The sequence below is a fragment of the Nuphar pumila genome, chromosome 8 (genome assembly GCF_984573655.1).
Source record: "Nuphar pumila chromosome 8, dmNupPumi1.hap1.1, whole genome shotgun sequence".
In the NCBI taxonomy this organism is placed as follows: Eukaryota; Viridiplantae; Streptophyta; class Magnoliopsida; order Nymphaeales; family Nymphaeaceae; genus Nuphar; species Nuphar pumila.
In genome coordinates this window covers 22,011,645-22,028,438 of record NC_143256.1, presented here as the reverse complement: position 1 = coordinate 22,028,438, position 16,794 = coordinate 22,011,645, and the positions used below count along the sequence as shown (strand labels likewise).

Genomic DNA, 16,794 nt, shown 5'->3' with positions numbered 1-16,794 from the left:
AAAAAGTGTCCCAGAGGGACGCTTTTTCAAAGGTGTCCGTGTATCCCACGTTTGTAGAGGTGCATGGGCCCCACACATTGTGTGGATGGCGGACACCACTGTCTTTTCACAGTATTGTAATAGGTTGTGCCCATTAGGGGCACAACAGTCTTTTATATTTTTTTATTCTTATTTTTCTGCATTTTGTTTTCTATTTTTTGTCATGGGCATTTTGGTAAAATGTCCAAAGAGTCGTCAGGATCTCCCCAACGGCTGGTAAAATATCTAGAAATAGAGCCGTTGGGGATCTCCCCAACGACTCTTTGAGCCCTCTAAGAGTGTATATAAAGGGGTGCTTTCCTCTCTTGTCTCTTCATACTTTTCCTAAGCATTGTATCTCAATAAAGGATTATTATTTTTTATGTTCTTGTGTTCTTTATGTATGCCCATTAGTGCCTCTTGTGATCCTATGTTTTTGCCATTGATTGGCTTGTGTTTAGTCCCTTTGTGGACTTGTGCTTGTGCCCATTTAGGCTCTTTGTAGTCATTGTATGCACTTGTGTGCTTGTGTATTGATTTTGGCATTTGCATTATCTCTTGCAGGACTTGTCCGTGTGCTTGTGCACATTATGGTTTGCTTTCCGCTTTATTTCATTACAAAAGTGCCATAGGACTTAACCTATTAAAGTTTTTCAAAGACCAGAAGCTGGTAAAATATTTATCAGCAGAATACGTGTGGAGCATACTTCAGAAATGATAGAGAGAATATGCAAGGTATGATTCACAATTAAATTTTTCACCACTAGAAGCATAGAAGACTAACTTGAATGGAGTGATAAAGCACATTGAGGCTGAAATTCCAGAAGCCATAAGCCACACCTTGTCGCAGATTGATATCAGCAAGTTTCCCCAACCATTTTGAGTATCTAAAGAGCATTGTGAAACTTGTTACCGATGGTTATGCAATGATACTGAAACCAACAGAAAAATATAGGTGACCCTAGATTTATATGAGTTAGAGCAATTATGCTGCCTGATAATTTATTGAACAGGCCTGAAAATGGACTAGACCCACATATCATGCCTATTGGTGGGCCTCCATATAGTCCTGGCATAGATGCGTCCAGGTCTATTTGGCCCTTCAGTTCAAACCAAGTCATGTCAGTCCTTAAGCCCAATAACTGAGAACTAGGCGGTTAGCTGATAGAAATATACATATCACCAGCCTGTCAGACCCAATGATAGTGTGTTCAGCCAGAAATTGGCCCTGTAATTTTGCAAATACAACACAAGAAGGATTTAACAAACAGTTAACCAGCAGAATCAATTAGTACCTTCCGAACTCTTCTTTCTCTGTTCCATAAACACGGACTGTTCTTATTAAAGAAAATGTCTCTTGAGCAACCTGTGTTTACATATAATCAACCAATCCAAAATATTTGGTTACCTCATATGAACTGCTAGCTAATTTTCACTAAGGATGTATGTGCTGACCAAAGCAAAGTTACCTCATTCGCACAAGCAACACACTCTTGGATTGCCTTAGCTGCAAGTTTCTGGTAGCTGTTCAGTACAAGTGTTCAACTTAGTTATCATTATCTCCTTTCTACACACTATGAGAAGTTTACAAAGAGCTGCAAGAGCTAGTAACCGCATAACTTTAACCAAAAATTTACAATATAATTAACAACCATGAACTTTTACAGTTTGAGATTCATTCTAAAGAATTCATTAGCTTCTGATCATCTGGTTCATGTCTTCCCTCAAATATCATCCAATTATATAGATGCAAGGTTGTATTTGTTACCGCACATAATTTAGTGCTTAAAAAGTTGATATCCATTTAAGAATCCAATCCTAAGACTTTAAGCTCTAAAGTGAAAAGTATTAAGTTAGAAATCCACAGAAAGAAACATGTTAACAGCACTCCACCCGAGTTCTTTTACAAGCTTAATGTACAAGGCCTATAAATATTGAGTTTGACTCTGCAAGATAGAGCAACCAAGAATGAGAGTTGAAGAAAACCAGAAGGCATGTACCATCATTTGGTTATGTTCAACTGTTGGCTTGCTCATTCACTCATAATTTTTACATGCAATTATAGTAACATAACACGTGTATGACTTAAGCAGAGTTTGAAGTCTAAAATAAATTGTAAATCACAACATCCTGACCAGGATTACAAGCATGTATACAAGAATACATAATTCTCCGATAATTGGACTTAACTAGTCAATCAGCTCCCTTCCTTCCATGTTGCAGTTGGCAATTAAACTGTCATATATAACTTAAATTTCATACCATCAGGCTGTTAAAATACATGTAATCAATATATTTATACATATAGGTATATTCATCCATACCCGATAAGGGGTATTTCTGTAAATTCGCCCAATAGGGGCATTGTAGTCTTTTTTACCTTTTTTCCTTTTATTTTTCCTTTTTCTTATTTTTATTTTGTTTTTTGTGCATTAAATGCACCCACATTGGGGGGGCCAACAAAAAGTCGTTGGGCCTCCAACGGTCACAATTGTGACCGTTGGGAGCCCAACGACACCTTGTTGGGACTCCCAATGGTGCCTCTCTCTCTCCCTTTTCTAACTCTCTCTCACTCCTCTCTTGCCTATAAATAAGTGGGGTCTCCCCCTTTGTATCACATGGCTTCTTGAAGCCCTCTTGTGCTTTTATAAGATTTTATGCTTTCAAGCCATTGTTGGCTTTTGTGTATGTCCTCTTTTGGACTTGTTCTTTGCTTCCTATGTGTGAACGTCCATTGTAGGACATATATTTCTTTTTCGCATATCTCATTACACAGGCAACATGGATTTGAGGAGATCGCTAGAGCATGGAGGTTATTAAAATGAACCATGAAAGGTGATATTTTTTCTCAAATGAGACAAGTTCCTTAGACGTACATTCTTTCCACTTTCTCTCATAAATGGCTAAAGCCTTGGTTTTCTCATCATCTATGAGAGGTAATTCTTTTCCGCTTTTCACGTTGGTAAGAACTAGTTTAGGTTCCGGATCGGAACCATCCACTAGTCTCCACAACCCCTTTCCCCAAAGGTGGTGCTTCACAATTGAAGACCACATTACAAAATTAGTACCGTTGAGTTTCATAGGTATGATGGTAACTTTTTCATGGTCATCCATTCTTACACGACCACTTGAATCACCAACACAAGCACGGAAAAGAAATACCTCCTCCTCCTCCTCCTCCTCCTCCTCCTCCTCCTCCTCCTCCTCCTCCTCCTCCTTCTTCTTCTTCTTCTTCTTCTTCTTCTTCTTCTTACATAGTGTTTGATGCTTTTATTTAGTGAATTTGCTACTTGGAGTTTGATTATTTGCATTCACATTGTAGAAAACATAGTGTTATATTCAATATTTAAAGTATTATTTAAAAAAACACAAAAAATATTTAGGTCCTAACCCGTCTGAGTTACCGAGTCGGCTGACCCGCGAGTCAATAGTCAGGCGATCCGAGCCCGAGTCATGGGTTTGGCAACTATGGTCCTACTAGTCCCATTATGTTGTCTTCATGATCAATATTTCTTGGCACGAAATGGGGCATAAATGGTTTTGGCATAGGATTATGTAAAATAGGATTATGCACCCTTGGTAGAATTGTTTGAGTTCCTATGCCTATTTGGAATTCGCCTTCTTCTAGAATTGATGATCTTCTAGCATATCGAGCCAGTTGTAGAGCATGAACAAGTGAGACCGGGTCATTTATACCGAAAGTTAGGATATCAAATGAATTTGCTAGTTCTTTGAGTATCCTATGGTATATGGCAAACTGAGGCCATTCAATGACATTTAAAGCATCAATGTGTGCCATTTTGACTTGATAATCTCCATGGATGATGAGACACCGAATTCCCTTTTTTGCAGCCATTTTTAACCCAACTGAACTAGGTATCAATCAGAAGTCATCAATGAGCCATTTTTAACACAACTGAACTAGGTATCAATTGGAAGTCATTAATGACTTAGATCCTAAGTCATTAAGAAGAATGCAACAAGGTATCAATCGGAATCAGCACATCAGCAGCAAGGGTTGATATAAAACACTCATATTCTATATAAGAAATCTTCATAATTGATCCAACTCTTTTTTGGTTTTCCACGTGAGTTTGAATGCACGAAATGAAAAGTAGAAAGATAAGAATACATCTCATGAAGATGATCACTTGGTTCTCTCACAGAACAACCAGATGGGGCCTAAAGTGAGGTCTGCTGGAATAGAGTAGATGTGATCTAGGACCCCAACTATTGATCCATGAGGTTCCATGCTTCATATTCAGAATTTCTTGGAAACCAGCGTCCTATCTTTTATTCATCAGTTTTTTCAGATGTATTCTAAGGTTTTAAACAAGAAAATTAACATTAAGTTTATGCAAGATAAGTTGAGATAAGAATGATGAATTAAAGGATGAAGCAATTGATCAGCTGGTCAAGAACTTGAAGAAATTAAGAAAAATGCTGTTTGTGTAAAATTGAGCAAGGGTTTCAAATTAGGATGCTAGTCTAAGATTTTGATGTTGGCACTAGGATGCTGATATCAACACTAATAAAGGTCAATGGGTTTGATCAATGGATCTGATGTCAACAAAATAATGCTGATGCAAATAGTGGCTGACCCTGTTTAGGTCTGGAATAAATCAGAGATGCTGACAGAAGTTCTAGTGATGATATCAACCCTAGCAGAGGATCTTAGATTTTTTTGTTTTCCATTTTTTCTGAAGAGAATAAAGGAAATGAAGAAGAAAAGGAATCTTGGATAGAAAAAGGAAAAAGAAAGATGCTTACAGCCACTATGGTTCTCTTGGATCAATAGATGTCCTCATATAACATGGCTATGATACCATGTGAATTAAGGAGAAAAATAGCAAAGTGGTGGAAACATAAGATAGCAAGAGGTTAACTCACACTTCTCTTGCAGCCCACCGTCCATTACATATAATAGGGCTTTTGGCAGAATACCAAAACTACATAAGGTGCATTACTTGTATGCAATAACACAATATAACAGAAAAACATAATTCATTTGTGAAACTGCCTCAATCTCCAGTATAACAAGTATAACATCAATGAACAATAAGGGAACATAAATACATCATAAGCATCGACTAAAACATGAGGAACATAAATACATCACATTTTCACAAATTATGGTTCTTGTTGTGACTTAATTTTGGAGAAACCTAAGATTAACAGATAAAGCTGTAAAAGGTCATACCGGCTATGGAAGTACATAACTGTTGATAAGGCACTGCATATCACCATTGTGGATAGTGCAAGTGGCAAAGACAAGGACACCAAATAGATAAGTGCACCTGTCCCCTAGAAGGAACTAATTCAAGACATTAAAACTCCAAAAGGAAGACAGGATCTTCTGCAAAAACAAAAAATGTAGATAAGGAGAAATTTTACCTGAACAATATTGCGGGATATCAGATTAAGATCATTTCCAATAATACGAGACACTTGTTGACAGTCTGACCCTAGCCTACTTGACAAGTCTCCAACTGTTTCCTCATCAAAAAAGGATACATCCTGGATGGATGCCATCAGAAAAATAAGAACATTTAATATTCCAAAAAGATTTAGCACTTGAAGAATGTAAAAACTGCAGCTAAACATATTCAAACAACTCTGAATAATCACTAGAAGTGAAAAAACCTGAAAGAGAAGCGTTGAATATAATTTCTCACGCATACGCCTGACCTGTCACAAAAGAATTAGCAAGAATATCGTAGAGCATTCTCCAGCAACAAGAATGAGCTATGGAGACAAGATGGTTTAGATAAAGTCATCTTTCATTCTTCTTCTCACATTAACTCACCAGAATTAAATTAGCAATACTGAAGAAACAGCCTCGCAAGCCACTGCATGTCAGAAAAATGGCACATGCAATCAGTATCACCAACATGATACTACACATGCATCCAAACCAGATGACATCTTAGAAAATGCCCATATGTTGCAAAAGTGAAAAACATGGCAATATATGAAGAAGATTTAACAGAAAGGAACCAAATATATCTCAGTTTTTTTCTGGAGAGACCTTGTAAAAGCTTTCATTTAATGTTTCTTCATCATTAGTTGATGTACTTTTCATGTTGATAATGTTTCTTGTAACAAACAGTAAGCAACACCTACCCGTTTCAGTATTAACTATTTCAACCAAACACAGGAAATGGAGAAGGCACATACTGTGCTTTTGAGAAGGGCAAGAACTCATCAATGAATACATATACAATGTCTTATGCATAGTTGTAAGTTTAGCAGTAGTACACTCTGCAAGTGGATTTTAATATGATAACAATGCAAATATCAAGGACTGTCCCATGAAGGTCAATATGCAGCATCTCATGCCCTCTCTTTCTCCCTTTTCCTATTGTCCTTGTCTCTTTTCTCTTCCCCTTGTATCTCCTCCCAAGTCAAATCCTCTAATCCTCTTGTTGGTTACTGTGCTTTCGCTCGTATATCAATGTATTTGCTTGTTTCCTACACATTTGCTGTTAGTTTGAAGGAGGAATTTTTCCATCGTGTACCAACAGACTGCTTCAAGAATGGTATTTATGTCATTGCCCTCTACACGTATCATTAGTCATACTTGGTAACTATTTAATCAAGAGAACTAAATGGGAAATACCCATAAACCTTATTCTAGCAATATATTGTTGAAAACCTTGAAATATAAGCATCTTATCCTTCCATTCCCATCATCATTCTGTTTTTTCCACTCCAGATATGAAAAATTAAAATTTTTAAAAGAAAACAAGGATACAGACATGACAACACAGCTTTGTTACAGCACTTGGTAACGCAACCACGCACTCATCGAAATTTTTCTGTATGCAACTAAGTATATTTTATACCAAACTAAAGAAAGTGATTCCAACCATCAAAGCATTAAGGACCCCAGCTGATTTCAGTAATTCTGAAACAATGGAACTCCACGGGTAACAGGATGATCATCTCCAACAAGGAATGCAACCTTGTGACTTGCTATATATTCAACTAAGATGTAATTCTAAGATTTAATCACACAATTTGCTAACATGGGATATTCAATGGAGAGTTGAGAACTGACCTGAATATCCCAGAAACACAGGAAAAGAAAATCAAAAGCCGAACATTCCCATAAAAGACCGCGGTTTCACCACTTTTTGCTGAGAATATAGATGCTGCCAAGAAGTGTGGTATTGATATTTCTGAAATCTGCAGCAGAAGTGAAACAGGACCTATAAGCTAAAGCAGAGACCAATGAACAGAAGAATCTTTTCTACGCATAAGCATAGGTATTAATTAACAGTTTCGTCATAGCCATCCAGTTCAAACCAACCGAACTTCAGCAGAATTAATAAGTAAATATCAATTTTCCGAAAATAAATTATCATGGTCACTACCAAATCAACTCCGTATCTTTACAAATTATACTTTACAAGATTGAAGCCACAAAAGAAAAGTGGTTGCCAAGAAAACTGCATGTGATTACAATTCTCAAATGAATTCCCAAGAAATCATGTAAAAACGGACCAAAAGAGAAGTTGGTATTGATTATCACGCATCAGTATGGTGTGTGTGTGTGTGTGTGGTGGTGGTGGTGGTGGTGGGGGGGGGGGGGGGGGGGGGGGGGTATGGGGGAGAGAACCCAACAACCCCAGAAAAAAAAGACGAATCAAATTACCGAAGCTAGAATCAGAGATACAAATCCCGCGAAGATCACCCATCTTTCGTTCGAAATCATATCCCAGATCCGACGCAAAGCGAACGGAACCGTGACCGTCTTCGCGCCGCCTTGAAGGGCATGATCCTCGATCCTCCACCACTCCCCGCCGGGCAGAAACCTCCTCAAATTCTCGATAAATTTCTTGAAATTCTTCGCACCAACATGCACTTCGTTCCGGGAATCGCCCTCGGCGAAGCTTCCCACGTACCCATCAACCGAGGCCGATGAATTCAAGGGGCGGAGACGAAGAACGCGCTCCTTGTGCACCAAAACTGAGGGAGGGAACGCCTTGTGCGTAATGGGATGCGGGCGTCTGACTCTGTTAGAAAGATGATGGTGTCTCCATGGAGGGAATGAATTGGGTGGGAGCTGAGAGAAGACGACGGCCATGAGAGAGAGAGAGAGAGAGAGAGAATGTAGTGGTCTCTTTATTTCGAACGACGACCGGAAGCTCTTCCTTGGCCGTTCGCTCTATCATGTACCTTCCGTCAGTATCTAATCCAAAACGATAGGAAACACTAAATTCGGTGAAAAGATCAGGTACAATATGATTGCACAAATAATATTTGTGCATTAAGCACCTAAGATGGAAAATAGTGATATGCCCACCTCCCAACTGCTGCAAATGTGCAATGTGATAACACCCACCCGGGTCGCCCGAGTGGCAGTGGGCTTGGGGGTAAAAATGCTGAACCCTTCGTCCCATGTTCTACTCCTACAAGCTGTGTGGCGCCTTCACCTGGTGGGCTTCATAAAGGGGTTTACCTTGCAGGGATAGGACCATTAAGTGAATAATTTCAAACAAAACTATTTAAAAATAAAAAACCACTATTTTTTTGTGATAAATAGCTATTAAAGACATAATATCACATTTTAAACATAATATTTATGTTTTTGAAAAAAAATGTGATATTGTAAAATTGTTGTGAAAAATTACCGCTTAAAACTTTCAATTAGTTTTTTATGATATTTTCATGATTTTTTCATAAATATCATGATATTTGTCACATTGGTAATATGCTCTTAGTGAGAAGCCTTTTTTTTTTCTTTGCACATCTAACCCTCTAAATGTGATTTATATGTTTGATATAATAAAGACGGCCCTAGATTATATTTTTCCAATGTGTATATCTAATTTTAGAATGGTTACAAAATCAATGGCGTATAATTATCAGATTTTTAATTCTTAAAAAAGTTTATGTTTATAAAAAATGCAATGTAAAAAATAGTTAATATTATTTTGATCAGGCTGAATATATCCATGAGGTCAGATTTGATCAAAACAACATCCTTTTATGAGTTTCACCAAAGGATTTTTCAGTCACGAGGGCAGCAAATATTTTCCAGCCGTCAACTAACAAGATTGAAATATAATAGAAGCCTGTCATATGCCATATGACCTTTGTATGGAAAAATAGCTTTGTATGGAAATCCGTCATAGTTTTGCACCCTATAACATAGTTGGCAAACCCAGCGAGTCTACTCGGATCAGACCTTTAATGGGTCACCAATTTAGGTTACCGATCCTAATGTCGATTATAATTTTTTTATCATGTATTTTATGATAATTAATAGATAAACTCACTCGTTATAAAGAATCATTATTCAATGAAAAAAGTTAATAATCATGTATAATTATATATTTTTGTAACTTAATTATTGACATATTAGCTTAAAGTTTAATTATTTTTATGTCTTATTCATGTGCTTAAACTATAAAGTATAGAGTCCTGACTCGCTGAGTCATTGAGTCAACCCACTGACTCGGGAGTCAAGGATTGGGTGATATGAGCCCTAGTTACTAGTTTGCCAACTATGCCCTAGAACCATTTAATTGCTCGGGGCTTTATCTTTAGAAGTATGGACTGGTGGGGCTTTGGCTAACCCCAACTAGCCTTTAAAAAAAAATAGAAAATGATTGTCCTGTATGAGTAATTTGACATGATTTTCTAAAAACCGTATAATTTTTACTATTTTCTGATGTCTAAAATTACAAATATTTGACATCGTTAGGACCCTTCACAACGGTGAATTGAGGTTTTTTTGAGATAAAATTGAATTGCATGTCGGCTAGGTTCAACTCCCACTTAAATGCAGAATCACATATTTTTTATGTGAATTTTGACCTCATGATCTCACATAAATTTATTTGCGAAATTTTTATGAAACTGAAACCACCGAAATCGATCACACACTTTCACATGTAATAAAATATTTTGTATAAAAATTGTTATAAAATACCTCTTTCAAATAACATATTGTTTTGTATACATCCTGAAATCACATTAATACATGTACAAAACTTCACTTAAAGGGAACCAACAAAATAGCAAATATGCTACTTACATATTTGCAAAAAAATTATTATATGTAATTTTTCTTAATAGTTGTGATTTTGTCGAATCATATATATACTCATTTTTGTTCATGGGTTTCTTCTTCTCATTTGTGTGTGCAAAGAACTTATTTGTAGAACCCTTGTAGTAATTCTTGTATTCCGAATAGGTTGTGGTATCATCCTTGTGATCAACTTTCTCATCTTTAGGTGCAAAAGGTGTTTCATACAATATATGCATGCATATCCCTTGCCTATTTTTAAGAGATTGTGGTATCATCCTTGTGATTGACTTCTCTTTATGGTTTGCTATGTTTATGAGTTTTTTTATAGAAAAATATATTGTTCTAAATGATTTATGATTGTTTGCTTGTAATTTAGTTAATATTTATTGTTCTTGTGTTGGTGTAATGGGGTTGGGGTTCACTATGCATACGCATTAAAAGGGTTAAAGTAAACTATCATAATTGTTATAGGCAGTCAATAATGGCATCTAAAAGGGCTAAAGTACACTATCTTATATCTGATTACACTAATTAAAAATATATAGTGATCTTTAAAAATATTACCTTTAAGAAATTTGCAATGTTGATGTCTGGTAAAATTATATATGTGAAAGACTTATTGAGCCTCTGGTATACTTATTCTTCAAGCTTAAATAACCAAGAAATATAGATAGATGTTGAGGATGATGATAATGTAAAATCAATGTTATTTAGTAGTGATGTTTACTTGAAAGTATACAAAGTTAATATATGAGTAGTTGATTAATGTGAATCCTGTGGAGAATGTGCATCTATCTCAGACACCATGTATCGATCTGAGTCCTTTATCGATTATCCAACTTTTTCAAACAATAGACGATATTGATGTTGTACATGATTAACAGATTGCTGCAAGAAATATGGAACCACGTGAGCAATGAAGTACAGTGATTTTTATCGCCATAATTTGAATGGCATGCAACCTTCTCAAGCATACTAAAATGATATGTACAAATTATAATTTTGATATAATTTATGGATGAGATGTAGGCACGATGATAAATATGATATTTTGATGGTTAATCTTGAATATTGAAAATACAATAATGATGCATGCATGAAAGTGAATGAAGTGATTGATACAATAAATTTTGATGTAGTTGGTGCAACCATCAATTAGTGATAGCAGTGAGATGTAGGCACGATGATAAATATGATATTTTGATGGTTAATCTTGAATATTGAAAATACAATAATGATGCATGCATGAAAGTGAATGAAGTGATTGATACAATAAATTTTGATGTAGTTGGTGCAACCATCAATTAGTGATAGCAGTGATCATGTTGACAATGTAGAATCAGATGATATTGATGATGATGAGTATATCATGTCGATAAAAGATGATGAAAACATTGATGATATTTGATAAATAACGATGGGTAAAATAGATGAAAGTGATGCACCAATAGCATTGAAGAATGCAAACCTTTGGTTCTCGTTTAATGGATTTTCATACAATAGAGAGCAAGTGAAAATCATTGAAGTGAAAACATCTGATTTGTATGAGCAATTGCATTATGAAAAACTTAATGATTATAAACAATTACAATGGTCATCAACACACTCAAACAATCGATAAATTGCTTTGGGCAAAATGTTTAATAATCTCCAATATTGTTGCAAATTTTTAAAAGATTATATGATTAAGAATAAGTATAAAGAAATTTTTTAAAGAGCTTTAATAATAGAGTCACTATCGTATGCATGAAAAAGAACACTCATATGACGGTTGATTGCCCTTGAAAGATTTATTGCACAAAGTTACATGGAGCAGGTTTCTTTCAAGTGAAGAGGTATGATAGTGAGCATATATGTGATGGATCACTAAACAACTTTGTAATGAAAAAAGTGTCTTTCAAGTGTTATTTATAAACGCATGCACAATAATCCGAAGATAACTCCAAGAGATATTATGAATGGCATCAATCACAAAGAAGGTATGAAAGTTAATTATAAACAAACATGGCATGAATGAGAACATACTAAGGTTGTATTATATGGTTTATTTGAATAGTCATTTGAGATGCTTCTTTCCTATTTGAATCATCTGATAAATGCCAATAGATAATCGCTAGGGTATATTAAGACTGGTCCAAAAAATCAATTTAAGTATATGTTCTTATCCTTTCGGTCAAGCATCGATAGATTTTTGAAATGATGCCCTTCAATTTTTATGATAGATGAGACATTCCTAAAAGAAAAATGCATGGGTATATTATTGTCGGCCCATAGTATTGATCTTTGTGGTGATATGTTTCTGGTAACATTTACAGTTATTGATAAGGAGTCCAAAAATTCATGAACAAATTCATATACTCCAATGAGTTTAGAGGGAGATCAATATTGACAATTATCTCAAATAGGCATCTAGGTTTAAAGTATATTGTTCTCCACACATGTCCTACATGTCATATTGGATTTTGCACGAAGCATTTAATAAAGAACCTTTTGAAGAAATTTGATTCACCACTTAATGTACTTTGGTGGAGTGTAGCTGAAGGAGCCCCAAAACAACAATGTAATTATTTTTTAACAAATTTAAGGAACAAATTATGAGCATACAATTATATAGCCATTGACATGGATCTGAAACATTAAGCTATCACTTTCAAGTGAAAATATATGGTTGTTTAACATCTAATATAGTAGAGAGATTTAATTCATGGATTCTCATCATACGTAACAAACCCCTATTTCCACTTATTGAAAAGATTTGTCTCATACTAATGAAACAATTTGAGAAAATAAAGATTAGGGAGCAATATATGATCAATATTATGGTGCTGAAGGTAAAAGAAAAGCTAGAAGAACTGAAGCAAAAGACACAACAAATATATGTGTAAGTAATGCATTGCCTCCAACAATGGTACGAAGCCCGTGAGTGGTCTTACGATTATAGTATTGATCTTTATAGGCACTTGTGCTCTTATGAAGAGTGGTAGGTTAGCAGGATTTCTTGTGAACATGTGATCACATGCATTTTGCATGAGGGCAATCTACTAGATGATTACTAGGACAAGTGGTTCAAAGTTGAAATGTACCAAGCTGCATAAAATCAATATACATTCTTCTCGAAGGTGGATAATGTACCACACATCGCTCTGCCTACACTTATAACTATCTATCCATCAAAAGTTGTTCACAAAGTAGGGTGACCTAAGGTTAATAGATGAAGAACAAAACATAAGAATATTGTATCATACAAGTGCATTGTATGTAGTGAGGCTGGCCACAACAGGTGGCACCACAAATAATAATATGTATATATATCCTGTGTTATTTAATGAATTATTTTTTTATATGTATATCCAATGTTTTTAATTAATTGCTTCTTTATATGTATATCTACTATTGTTTAATTAATTGCATTGTTATGTGTATATCTAAGTAGTATGAGATGTATGGTCCTACACGTTCTTACAAAAGAAAAGAATTCAAAGGCCCTCAAGTTTTGAAGAGAAATGAACCGATCGTACATGAGGTATAAGTAATATCTTGAATCATGTGTGTATATTTGATATTAATCATATGCAATTTATTTATTGTTAAGAATAGGTTAATGAGAAAGGAAAAGTTATAGAAGAGAATGCCTCAGAGTCGAAAGAATATGAGTTTGACAAAAAAACTCTCTTAGCAAATGCCGTAAGTGTTAGTTTTGCATGTTAATTTATTTATTTTTTTTTTACATTTGCACATGATTTTTTTTTGTTATCACACTAAATTTACAATATACCATCTAGCAAGATTCGTATAAAGACTTCAAGTAGCTCAAAATGAGGATAGATAAATGGACAACTTGCCGATGACCCTTTACCTTATCTCATATTTTTTTTTAGTTATAAAAGTGATGTTTATATTGTTTTACTATCGATTAATAAAAATTAATTGGCAAACCTTGTCTATTCACAACAGATGGCTGCAACTAAAGAGCACCAATCAAATTTTTGCATACCAAGACTACTTTGTTGGTCAAAGTGTGCTGGCAACACCATGGCATCGAAGAATGTGCATGGAAGCCTGAAGCTAGTATGGAAAAAACTATCCCGACCTTTTGTTGTTTGGTGTTTGTGATTTTGTAGACGAAATCCTTTTTAAAGAGGGTAGGATGTAAGACCCACAAATTTTCTGAGAAAACTTAATATATGATGGAATTTTCAAAAGATATTTGTATAAAATTATATATACGTATATGTAGGTACATGTATATACATATATGTGTGCACATTCGCTTGTAAAAATATATACATACATCGTAACAAATAATTAATCCCTAAGCTTTACTTAATTGCATAAAGAATTAATTAAATTGCACATCAAGAATTTAAATGTCTAAGTTTAAGGTATTCCATGACATCCTGACAATAATGTGAGTTTTTACAAGAAATCATAGGTTTTACTGGAATTTAGAAAGAGCAATTCAAAAACCCTAGAACAAATACGTATATGTATTTATTTGATTCAAACTCTTTAAAGGTTTTAGGATTTTTAGTAAAAAAGTTTTTCTTTCATTGTTTTTAAAATGTTTAAGAATGATAAAGAATCAGGAAATTTATTCAAACCTTAAGTTCAAATTAAAAAAAAAAGGGAGCTTAAAACTTATTTCAACATAAAATGGTACTTTGAATATGGTTTATGAAAATTGCTAGGTTTATAAAAAAAAATTAGAAATGTTGTTTCCAAAGATCAAATTTTAATTTCAAAAAAAAAAAAAGAAGAAATGGTTTTTGGAAATGAATTAAAACAAGAATTTAACAATTCAAAAAGGAGGTTTTTTGAAAAGAGTCAAAACGAAATTAATAAAACTAAAAAGGAGTTTTTTTCAATTCTTGGAAAGGTTGGCACACAGCCAACGTATTCCATAGGCATGAGCACACTCTAGGGTGAAGCTCATGCCAAATTTAAAAACTAATTCAAAAAAAAAAGAAGTAAAAAGGTGATTTTGAAAGCCCCATAAAGTTAGCCCAAAATCAAGGAGGAAAAAAAGGGAGTTGGTAGCATTGAATGAAGGTCTTTCAAAAGTCAAAAAGGAAGGAGGGGGGGGGGTGAGCTAGATGAGCCCTCCATCTTTCCATCTTCATCTCAACCATCCATTCTTCTTTGAACTCTATAAAGACTTTGAGAAAAGGGGGAGGAGAGAGAAAGACCCATTCGGTTGGTCTTTTCTCTCCACTTCTCTTCTCTCCTTCTTCTCTCCTTCTCTTCTCTCTTTCTCTCCCCCTTCCTCCATTGAATATTGAGTGTGTGTGTGTGGTGGGGCTTCTTTTTAAGAAGAAGCACACCACCTTCTTCCTTCCAGCCAATCAAGGTGAGCAATCCTTCATTTTTTTTTCATTTTCTTGGAATAGCATGAGGTATTATGTGTGGAACCAAGAGATCTCGGTGCATCCGTTGCATGCACAGATCTTTGGTGGATTAGAACATGATTTTTTTTCTTAGGATTGCATATGTTTGGTCTGATATTATGCACACAATCATGCTCACACAAGCACGATGTATTTCTTGTTGGAACCGGTTTTCCCGACTTTTCAGTTTGTCAGAAACAACCCTGATAAATTGACTGTATCTCTCTATATACGAATTAGTTTTCAGTGTTCTCAGACATTTTGGAAATCTAAGACTCAATCCTCCAACTTTATAGTAGAAGACTTGGCCTGATTCGGTCTGCAGGGTCTTCCAAAATCCATGTCAAAAAGGTATTTTCTTGCATACACTAGTTGGTTTCCTGATTTTCTGAGTTGTCAGAGACAACTCTGATAAATTGATTGTATCTCCTTGGATATAGGTCAATTTTCAGTGTTATTGAACATTTTTCAAAGCTAAGACGCATTCCTCCAACTTTGCAGTTGAAACTTTCCCTGATTCGGTCCACAGAGTCCTCAAAAAGCCCTGTCAATAAAGGATAATCGGATTTTTGTCAGCAATCCAGAACGTCCTGGATAGTGTCTCGTATTTTTAGGATATATCCAGATTTCTTCCATGAAAGTTTGATATGTTGGATTATGTAGAAAGCTAAGAGATAGATTCACAACTTCTGTGTTCAATATTGCAGCTGAATCTGCTTGTAAGCCTCACAAAAATGTTGGTCTTTTGGCTGCTAAGCGCTCCTACTCTTTGAGCCCTGACAGATCCCTTTTATAAGCCCCAAGGCCTGCACCGCCCCTCTCCTTCTTCCTTTGGTACGACAGCCTGTACCGGTTCTGGACACTCCAGTCCAGACCACGACTCAGGGCATGAGCACCTTGGCATGGGTCTAAACAGGCTAGTCCAGACCCAGGCCACTCGTGTCAGCCACAATTGAACCAAGTTCGATTCAGTTGAAGTTGTTGGGTGTGGCAGCACCATAACCGGTCTGGACAACTGGTCCAGACCATGTACATGGTTTGTGCACACCCTGTGCTGTCAACACATGCCTAGATCAGTCGTCCAGACCTAGGCTATTGGCCCCGGTTGTGTCTTGTACTCAGATGGGTTAGGTCTAGGCTGCAGCACACTGGCCTCGAACCAAGCCTGCAGTATTGGCCTTGATGGCCATTCCAGCACCTTCTGCTGCATTTTCGCAGCAGCAGGAAGGTGGACCGCAAGTGGCAGCTTGCTGCCCATCTGGGTTGCTCCCGTCGCACCGGTATCCATGACCCTCACTGACCTCGTTGGCACTTTTGGCGCTCCTTGCTGAATTGTCGCGGCGGCAAGGAGGT

The 16,794-nt window shown here is 35.8% G+C and overlaps 1 protein-coding gene across 1 annotated transcript in view; it reads right to left on the bottom strand.

Annotated features, from left to right (window-relative positions):
• The window catches only part of ABCB26 (transporter associated with antigen processing protein 1), a 32,955-nt gene extending 24,722 nt beyond the window's left edge, over positions 1 to 8,233 (bottom strand). The window contains exons 1-9 of the mRNA XM_090016085.1: positions 7,676 to 8,233; positions 7,079 to 7,206; positions 5,825 to 5,867; positions 5,662 to 5,706; positions 5,413 to 5,535; positions 5,219 to 5,322; positions 1,488 to 1,542; positions 1,314 to 1,384; positions 803 to 905 (exon numbers count right to left, since the gene is read on the bottom strand). Of these exons, the coding sequence (XP_089872211.1) occupies positions 803 to 905; positions 1,314 to 1,384; positions 1,488 to 1,542; positions 5,219 to 5,322; positions 5,413 to 5,535; positions 5,662 to 5,706; positions 5,825 to 5,867; positions 7,079 to 7,206; positions 7,676 to 8,107 (1,104 nt within the window). The 5' untranslated portion in view covers positions 8,108 to 8,233. The remainder of the gene's footprint in view (positions 1 to 802; positions 906 to 1,313; positions 1,385 to 1,487; positions 1,543 to 5,218; positions 5,323 to 5,412; positions 5,536 to 5,661; positions 5,707 to 5,824; positions 5,868 to 7,078; positions 7,207 to 7,675) is intronic.
• Between the last annotated feature and the right edge of the window lie 8,561 nt (positions 8,234 to 16,794).